General features: G+C 30.1%; 1 protein-coding gene across 1 annotated transcript; it reads right to left on the bottom strand.

The window, feature by feature from the left end:
* Positions 1-337: 337 nt before the first annotated feature.
* On the bottom strand, positions 338-3976 carry LOC109792670 (ras-related protein RABA1f). The gene is made up of 2 exons (XM_020352096.3): positions 3627-3976; positions 338-985 (listed from the first exon to the last, which is right to left on the bottom strand). The coding sequence occupies exons 1-2, from the start codon at positions 3845-3847 to the stop codon at positions 553-555; spliced, it is 654 nt and encodes a 217-aa protein (XP_020207685.1). The 5' UTR covers positions 3848-3976; the 3' UTR covers positions 338-552.
* Between the last annotated feature and the right edge of the window lie 6236 nt (positions 3977-10212).

Here is a 10212-nt window from a genome sequence, read left to right as displayed (position 1 = left end):
GACTATTTGCTTGCTGTTCCTTTTATTTTTTTATTTTTTTTTTAAATATTGCTTTCTTGATACGACCTCAGAACGAAATCCAACCTTTTCCTAATTTATAATTTAAATCAATGATGATAACGATACTGAGGAGCTAAGCTAATATGCTTCAAAAGGGAAGATAAAATATAGTCAAGTTTTCAATGTTCTCTACATTATGAAGAGAAAAGCTAAGCAAAGGAAGACCCAGATTGAACATCTGCTTTTCAAATGCAGGCATAGATAAGAACAAATAAAAGCATGATGAAGATTAGAAAAGAACCAAACTGATACCTAGGAAATTAGATAAATAAATATCTTAAAGGGCACAAAAATAGGAATTATGCAAAAATCAATGTGCGTGTTTCCTAAACATTTGGCTAATTTTGAACAGAATTCTCTACAGACCAAAGCAGAAACTTAAAAGTTTGATGCTCCCTAAATAATCATGATGCTGTGAAGCCAATTTCTACATGGTATAAACAGGGAATAAATTTTAAAGTAAAAATACAGAGACTGACTTTTACTACACACTCAAGCAGAACAACATCCAGTTTTCTTCACAGCTGATACATCATCACGAGACCCAACATTAATTGTCTGCCCTTTTGGTAAAGCTGCTGGATCATCCCCAATCTCAAGAGCCTTCTTGCTTACAACATGATAGATCTGGGTCAGCACTTCTGTGAAGGCGTTTTCAACGTTCAAGGACTCGAGGGCGGATGTTTCCATGAAAAATGTGTTCTCTCGCTCAGCGAAACTTGTAGCATCTTCGGTGGATACTGCTCGCAAATGACGCAGGTCAGCTTTGTTCCCTACAAGCATCACCACAATGTTGGCATCAGTGTGATCTCTCAGCTCTTTTAGCCATCTCTCCACATTTTCAAATGTAACATGGCGGGTAACATCATACACGAGTAAAGCACCAACAGCTCCTCGATAATATGCACTTGTAATTGCTCGGTACCTTCAGTAATGAAAAAAAAACAACTAAAATAGATATCTCACATGAAAAGTTAATTTAATAAAATACAGCACAGCAGATCATTATTCACATGGAGTCTAAAATTAGGTGATGGTTACTACAAAATTCTTGTTATGATTTCTGAATCAACAAGATTAACTAGCTTGCTTGCATATAAACACAGTTTCACTAAATGATACACACAATGTTATGGCATTTAATTAAAAGACCAGCAATCCAGCGCAATTAGGAGGCTAAAGGATACTGAACGATCAACTTATTCACCAAAAAGAAAGATTAGCTCTAGTTTTTTCACTTTTATTTTATCAATAACTCTGTGTGCGTCCTTCCTCAAGCTTTATGTTTATCTTTTCTTATATATCTTGTCTTCAAAACTTGGCAGATATGATTAGTCCCCATAGAAAGACAGCAATTGGTTAGAAAAGAAAACAGCAATGGCTCAAAGTGTCATGATCTTCAACTGAGTTGTATTCAAGCAGACTAGAAATGAGACGTTGAAATTATCATTTTGCAAATAAAGAAGCATTGACAAAGGCATTGGATCTTTGAATACATAAAGCTATCATTACAACAATAACAAAAGTCTTATTGCACTCGATGAGATCTCGGTTACTTGAATTGCATAACACCATTGAATTCAGCGAGAGGCTAAATTATCGGGGATATTATTCACCATGGGACTTCACTTAATTTCTTTTCATGACCATTTTAGTCTCCCTCTCCCCCTTTTCACAAAGGTTAGCAATTGTGCAATCTACTCTCCCCACCAGTGCTAACACTATAGTTAAAGCTAGCATTAAAAATAAATTAAAGGTGAAAAATCATATTGACACAAGCAATACATAAATTAATCAGTGTAGTTAAACTAGCGATAAAAATAAACTCTGGTGGTACAGAATGTCAAACCAAATACAGGAAATAATATTAGTCTCATCTCACCTAAAGTTTCCACTGAATTCTGTTTCATTAGAAGGGAATCAATTTGAGGATATGCCCACTGGCCAGTTTTGCGGTGACTATAAATTTAAAAGTGTTTCTGAGAATTTCTTTACTACAAATAACTCTTTATTTTCAGTAGAAAACTCTTAAAAACATAACTTGTATCCAAATATACTCTGTAACTATTAGGCTAACTAGATTTTAACAACATTACTGTATTGACTTTTTCAGCATTATATTACGAAAAATTTCAGGCATTCTAATCATAATAATACTAGCTCAGTTGTCTTAATATCTTTCATCATTCAGCAGTTAATATAAAACCCCTACCTAATTACCAGCAACTCTAACCATAACATAAGCATGTTGACATACATATCAATCTTAAAGAGTTAGCGAAGAAACATCATGGCAATGATGTGTCACCCATTTTAAATTTCTTTCCCACACTTGTCATGCATTCAACCTATAATTATATTTCTTATATATATATATAATTTTTCCTTTAAGCCTAAACAAGGTCAAGTTCCTCAAATAGCTGATAGCTAAGATAGAAAATGAAGTTACAAAGGAAGTCATGAGTTTCAACTTTGTTGCATAAAGAACACTAGGGAAAAGGTGTTCTTTTTGCCGTTTTGAAGAAAAAATTCAAATGCATATTTTTGGAAATTAAGCATGATCTCTGGATGCACAGGATATAGAAAACTGGTTATATTAAAATTGAAAATAGATTGATCCTAACTTAAACCCCAAAGTTTAATCAAAGGAGCTACGAATGACTTGATCCTGTCCAAGCCACTAGGAAGGTACTGGAGGCAAGCTCGATCGAATAGAGCCCCAGTCTCCATTTTTCTTACATAGCAAATGAAGAAAAATCGTAATTGCCCAAGTGCATGTTTGGAACCAAATGTAAAACGTGGATCAACACTTTCTCTCCACATCCAACAGAAGCAACAAAGAGTAGCTTCTCCATCGATAGATATGAAGCTAGTTTGGCTGTGGATCCCACATGTGCATCCAAACATGCCTCAAGTCATAACAAGGGGTACTTTGCCATATACCCAGATTATTCGAGATCTTAATAGGTTCTAATGGCATGAAAAGTCTTCCAACCTGCTATACAGAGTTGAAACACTTTCCTCCAAATTCAAGTTTCATTAGTAAGAAACATCCAACATATCGTATCAACTTTCTTGCTCACCATCTTATCATTACAAACTTCGGACATTGGTATGCCAGATGATACATTATCTTCACAAGTCTTTCATTGTTTAGTAAAAAAGTTCCCCACAAAGTAACCAAAAACTCCAACCTCATTTTAAAGAAGCAAGGAGATCGAAAACACCACCACCAAAGTTTTCGCGCAACAAACTAAAACTTAAACCTCATCAATAGCAACAACTAACAAACAAAACAATTTAGCTCATTATATTAAGAAGCTCAAAGCCATAAATGCCACGATTTAACGGTTTCATCATAAAACAAAAGCTTAGGCCCAACCAAATAATAACATAAGAACACAAAAAAGTACCCTCAAACATGATAAAGCTTCCAATTTTACTACCTCCTCAAATATTCCTCCTTCCCAAAACGCAAAAATCAAATCACATATATACAAAGAGAATAATAATAACAATAATTGAAAAAAGTGAGAGAGAATAAAAGGTTTGGGATTTTATGGTACCTTTCTTGACCAGCAGTGTCCCAAATCTGAGCCTTGACAACCTTGTCATCAACGCGAATGCTTCTGGTGGCGAACTCAACACCAATGGTGGACTTGGATTCGAGGCTGAACTCGTTTCGCGTGAAGCGAGAAAGAAGGTTGGATTTGCCGACACCGGAGTCGCCGATCAGCACCACCTTGAACAAGTAATCGTAATCGTCGTCGGCTCTGTACGCCCCCATTTTCTGTTGTTTGCTCTGTGAGGTCTTTGGAGAGGGAGAAGAGAGAAAGGAGAGAGAAAAATCAAATGGGGTGGCGTCAATCCAACAAAAGAGCCATGCTTTGTTTTGTTCATAGAAAGGAAACCCAGATTTAGAACAATGGTAAAAAAGGGAACTTTATTTCTGTAAAATTAACCAATTGCAAATTTACAACGAGTTACCCCAAATTAAATAAATAAATGATAAATGAGATCACAATTATGAATTATTTTTTATTTTATTGAAAACAGATATACATTTTTTATGTAAAATAATTTTATACAGTCTTATAATTACAAAATATCATGTATGGTATTAAAGTGGGTTATTCATGTAATGTACAGTTAAGTAATATATTAAATTTAAAATTAATTAAGCTAATAAAAATTCAAGAAAACGTGTGTTTATTATTTACTTTATAAAATTAATATTTAATAAAATAATTAAAAAATATAATAAAGAATAGTAATTTGACTAAAAATATTTACCTTTGTATAAATGTAATATTATTTTTAAAATGATAATATATAGACATCTCTATATTTTATTATTCATTAATTAACACTTATTATTTATTTTCACATCTCTTATTATATGATATGGAGTATTATATATATATATATATATATATATATATATATATATATATATTAATTATTATTATTTTTTTATTTTTGTTCTTTTCTCCCATTTCTCTTTTTATGATGATTTATTATTATTATTATTGTGATAATTAGTTTAATATCTAATCTCTCTAATCTCAAGCGTGTGATTCAGCGGTAAAGGTTAATTCACGCTTAAGTAAGGTCAGGAGTTTAAATCCTGTCTTGTGTATCGACGGAAGAAAAAAAAAATCTAAACTCTCTCGTGGAAGATTGTAGAAAATACTCCTTAGTAACTAAAAAAAAATTCATAAAAAATGAAAACATATATATGAATTGAATTTGATTTTCTTGTCATTTAATACAATAAAAATTAGTGAAAAAAATACAATTTAAAAAATAAAAAGATGATATAAGACAAAAACATATTCATAATAATAATGAAACATTATGTAAATAAAATAATATTGTATCTTTTCCCTATATATATATATATATATATATATATATATATATATATATATATATATATAACTCTAGAATGTGACGCTAATCAAATTAAATCTACATAAAATTCCGTAAATTTCATAATATTGATTAAACTATTCAAATGATAAAAATTATCTTATCAATTAAACATATCAAATTTTATAATAATATAAATTAGTCAATAATTTTTAAGTTTAGATTAAATAAAAACATCCAAGTATACATGAGTCTCCTTAATTTACGATTTTGATATCAAATTTATTTTTATAGCAAAAAAATATCACTATTATAATAAGATATAATCTTGAAATTAATTGTTTATATTACAATTCTGTTGAGAATTAATTACAATTTAAAAACAAAATCTCTAATGAGAATTAAATTACATATAATTAAAGAGAATTATTATAATTTGAAATAAAAATATGAAGAATTGATTTCGATAATTTTTTTTTCTTTTTTTGACTTCCACACCTGTTGGATTCTCTGTAGTTAATGTTTGTTTTCCATCATCATCACATATACATGCTGACTTTATTTCCACAATTTCAAATGCTTCTGTCCTGAAAATTTATTTAAAGAAGTTTGTTGAAGATTTTTTTTTGTGCAAATCCTAAAAAAAATGAAAATATAACAATTTAATTAGATATACAGATAGACTACAAAAATATATATTCCTAAACAGCCATTGACAAACGAAAAAAGAAGAGAGCAGAGAGAGAATGAATATTAAACAAAATTTGATATGAAAGAAAAACTATTTTTTTTTAATGAATGTTGTAGCCCTAAACATGAAGTAGTCGAATATGACACTAAACTAACATTTTATAATAAGTATGCATAATGCATAGGCTAATATCAACTCTTGTATAATAAATATGAATTTTTACTAGAGTATATTTTTAGGAATTTTTTTTAACAAATTTTTTTAATCTAATTTAATTTTTATTTATTATAATTATTTATGAATTAAATTTTAAAATTTTAAAATAAATTATTAATAAATAAAAATAATAATATATTATAATGTAAATTATTTATTATAAATCTAAAATATAATTTATATATTTAAAATATCTATTTATATAAATTTTAAATATGATTTATATATTCAAAACTTATAATTTCACTATTTTTCTATAATTACTGTTTATTTTCTAAGAGTCCAAGTTCACGATATGTATTAGGATTTGTTTTTAAATAAATGATGAAGAAAAAACTTTTAAAAAAAAATTGTAATAACATTTTAAATTGATTACGAAAATAAACTTTTAAAATTGATTTAGATAATATATTAATTATGACAAAAATTATTATGATTAATGTTGATAGATTCTTTTATAATATGATTTATATGATATTGATCAAAATTACCTTAATTATTTTTATTTAGTCTATATTAATTGTAATTATTAATATATCTTTTTAGATATTTTAATCATATAATTATTATATTAAATTTAATTATAATTGAAAAATAGATGTGAGACCCCATTTCTTTTCTGCTTCTCCTTTCTCTCCCTCACTTTCATAACCTTCACTCTCATACTCTCTTTTTCCCCATTCTCTCTTCTAATTTTTCTTCTATTCCTTGCTCTCTCAAGGTGCTGAGTAGTAGTGTTGGAAGCTAGCTGAGGCGCGGATTTCCTTTTCTTCTCCTTCTTCATCACTTTCTCCTTCCCGGGAACTCAGATTTCTTCCCCCGAGATAAGGGAAGCTAGATTATTGCTGGTTGTTTGGAATTGAGTTTAGAAACTCATGTGTTGGTTGCTTTTAGAAGATTGATGGTTTGATTGATGAAAAATGTGTTTTTGGGTTTTCAGGGTTTTGGTGAAAATTTGGGGTTTTTGATGTTTCATGGTTGCATGTTGAAAAAGAAGTGATTTTTGAGCTGTTTGATGAAAATGTGGTGTTTTGGGTGGATTGCATGTGCTTGGATTGCTGGTTTTTGCAGGTCTTGGTGAAAATTTTCGAAGTTTGAGAGTTGTTGCTTGATAGGGCACTGGGCGCGTGACCATCAGAGGGCTCTATTGGTCAAGCCCGCCGGGCGCAAGGTTGTGTGCGCCGAGCGAGCTTGAGAATGGAAGCCCCTGGATGACTCACGCGGGGCGTGGTTGGACCGTGCTGGGCACGATATCAGACAGAGACTCACCTTTTTGGGGGTTTTGGTATGGCTAGGCGTGACTGTATCTCGTTGGGCGTGGAGACTCCTTGGGAGTCTCTGCCAAGGGGGTGCTGGGCGCAATTGGTATTGCGTCGGGCATGAGACCTTGGGGAGGTCTTTGCCTTCCCTGCATCGAGCGCGGGTTTGGTACGTTGGGCGCGTGAGACTCCTAAGAGTCTCTGCCTTCGATTGCGCTGGGCGCAATTAGTATTGTGTCAGGCGCGATTGAGCCTTGAAGCTCTCTGGTTGGTCCACGCCGGCGCGAACTCTTGCGCCGGGCGCGAATGCGTTCTTTTTTTAATATGCTGATATATGTTGATATATGCTGATTTAAGCTGTTAACGATGAATGTTGTTGAACTGAGTGATGATTGTGTTGTGCTGTGAGATGTTCATGCTGAATTATGATGTTTAAGCTGTATTGTTGTAAAAGTTGAGTTGTGCCGTATGTTATTTGTTGTTAATGCTGCTATATATGTTGGCTGTGCTGAATGTTGAATATAAACTGTTGTAGGTCGTAAGACTGAGCTGTTGTAGGCCGTAAGGCTGAGCTATTGTAGGAGATCTCCGAGCTGATATGCGTGATGACGCATTATTTATTTAATGTTGTTTTTGCTAAATGATGTGAGCTGTATATGTGATGTGTTGTATGCTGATCTTGCTGAACTCAATGATGTGCTGATAAGCTGTAGCTGTTTATAATTGCTGTAATTATATATATGTGCTGATTCTTTTCACTAGCTTACCCTTGTTGTTTCCATGTGATTTGGACTGCAATGATCATACTGTGTATGGGAGCAAAGCAGGGATAGGTTGGTGTATTGAGGCAAGTCTGTAGCTAGCAGATAGAGAGGTTGTGTTTTGTTGTTTTTGACTACCTAGTGTAGTTAAGTTGAAGGTTGTTGTATATTGACTTTGAGCCCCAGGTTAGACATATGTGTATATATTCTATTTTTATATATGTATGCTCTATTCTGCGTGGTGTTGTTTGTTGTGGAGCAACTAGGCAAGTTATTACAATAAAAATGAGAATAATTTGTATATCTTAATTTTCAAGAAATATGTTATTATTAATATTGTTTTTTTTTTCTTGATATGATTTTAATTTTATTTATTATCATGTTAAAATATTATATCCGAATGAAACCTATGTGAACGTGACATGTCATATTTGAATCTATATGAATGTGATATCTAACTTATTTATAAGCTTGTAAATGTACTTTTATATATATATATATATATATATATATATATATATATATATATATATGATATTATCACTACAAAGAAATTATTATATAATAATATATATCTTATAGTAACATAATATTTGTTATTAAAAATTACTTTCATGTACACTATAGATATAATATATATTGGTATATTATTAAAAAATATAAATATAAACTATAGTGACATATAAAATATATGTTATTAGATCTTATTCAAAATCAACTAAAATTGAGTATAATTATATATACTAATAAATTTATATTAATAAATATTATATTTATAATGATACTATATATATATATATATAATATTATAACAATTATCTTAAAAGACACACCGACAATAATTTCTAATTTGATGATGATGATGTAAATTTTTTTACATTTACAGTATATGACCATAGAACTTATTTTATTTATTTAAAAATATTTTTTTAACAGATAATTAATTTTATAAAAACAAAAATAGATATTGAATATAAGATTTTTTTTTATTCATTGTAATAATGATAACAACACTAAAATTCAAACACTAAATTTTATGTACACTAAATTCTCAATTATAAACGTGAAGACAATGCACCATCTTACATCATAAGAAATAAACTTAATTTATTAGCCTTATAATTTTCTTTGAATAAAAATCATGCAAGTAAAGAGTCGCAGAAAATATAATAAGATTGCTAAACCAAGGCCGGACATTCAATAAGGTAATTAAGGCTAATGTCTAGAGCCCCAAAACTTATAAAGCCTCCAAATTCTTTTGATATAGTAATATTATTGATATAAATTAATTTTTAAAAAATTAATAATATTTGAGATAAGACATATATCTTATATCTTTTATAAGACACATATCTTATATTTTTTATATCTTTTATTTTTTTATTATTAAAATTACTTGAAAGCGTTAAAGTCATAAAGTTTCAAGCTGTTAGTCAAATAGCCTTGTATAACTTAAGAGGAGGGTAAATTAAGTTTTCCAAATTTTCCTCTTGTAAATTTTTTCCGAATTACTATCTTACAAATTCAATTCCTTAGATAAATTTATATGTAAAGAATGAATGATGATGCAAACTATTCAATCACAATTAATAACAAGTAATTAAAAAGTGTAGGGAAAGAAGAATTGCAAACTCAATTTATACTGGTTCGGCCAATCTTGCCTACATCCAGTCCTCAAGTCTCCCACTTGAAATTTCCACTATTCTTGTAAACCTTACAAGATTTGAATCCTCCAACACCTTGGAACTTCCTTTTCTTGTGTTGAGATTCAAAAACTAACAAGGAGAAAAGCCCTTTTTCCTTCACAGATTTAATGATCAATTTAGAATTACAGAATAACTCTCTTTTAAGAGTAGATATACACTTTCTAAGATCTTGAGAGATTTTTGTAAATGACTTTGGCCAAGTAGTTTTTGTAAATTGATTTTCACATTTGAGTTCGTAACCTTCTTCTGAAAAATTATAGGTATTTATAGACAATTATTTCTTGGGTTATGTCTTTTCATGAAGAGTTGTAACTCTTTATAATTTTTCGAAAAAGATACTCTGGTAATTGATTACAAGACTCGGTAATCAATTACAACGGTTTATAAGTTCAAAATGTTTGAAACGCTGTATCATTTAAATTCAAAGTTTGAAGTTTCATCTTCTGGTAATCGATTACAAGGTTTGGTAATTGATTACCAGAACACATTTTGTATTCAGAATTTGAACTTTGAAGTTTCCTTGTTCTGGTAATGGATTACAAGGTCTGGTAATGGATTACCAGAACATATTTTTACGTTGTTTCAAAAACTTTTATGTAGAAAACTTCATATCAAAAATTTCTTTCACAAATCTCTTTTAAGAAATG

The sequence above is a fragment of the Cajanus cajan genome, chromosome 3 (genome assembly GCF_000230855.2).
Source record: "Cajanus cajan strain Asha chromosome 3, NIPB_CcT2T_4, whole genome shotgun sequence".
Taxonomy (NCBI): domain Eukaryota; kingdom Viridiplantae; phylum Streptophyta; class Magnoliopsida; order Fabales; family Fabaceae; genus Cajanus; species Cajanus cajan.
The sequence above is the reverse complement of the archived record's forward strand: the minus strand, read 5'-3'. Positions and strand labels throughout refer to the sequence as shown.

Bases quoted from the DNA above. Each gene is read 5' to 3' on its own strand.
- LOC109792670 (XM_020352096.3), bottom strand. From the start codon at position 3,847: ATGGGGGCGTACAGAGCCGACGACGATTACGATTACTTGTTCAAGGTG. The intron at 986-3,626 runs GTACCATAAAAT...TCATTACTGAAG, and splicing joins GACACTGCTGGTCAAGAAAG to GTACCGAGCAATTACAAGTG.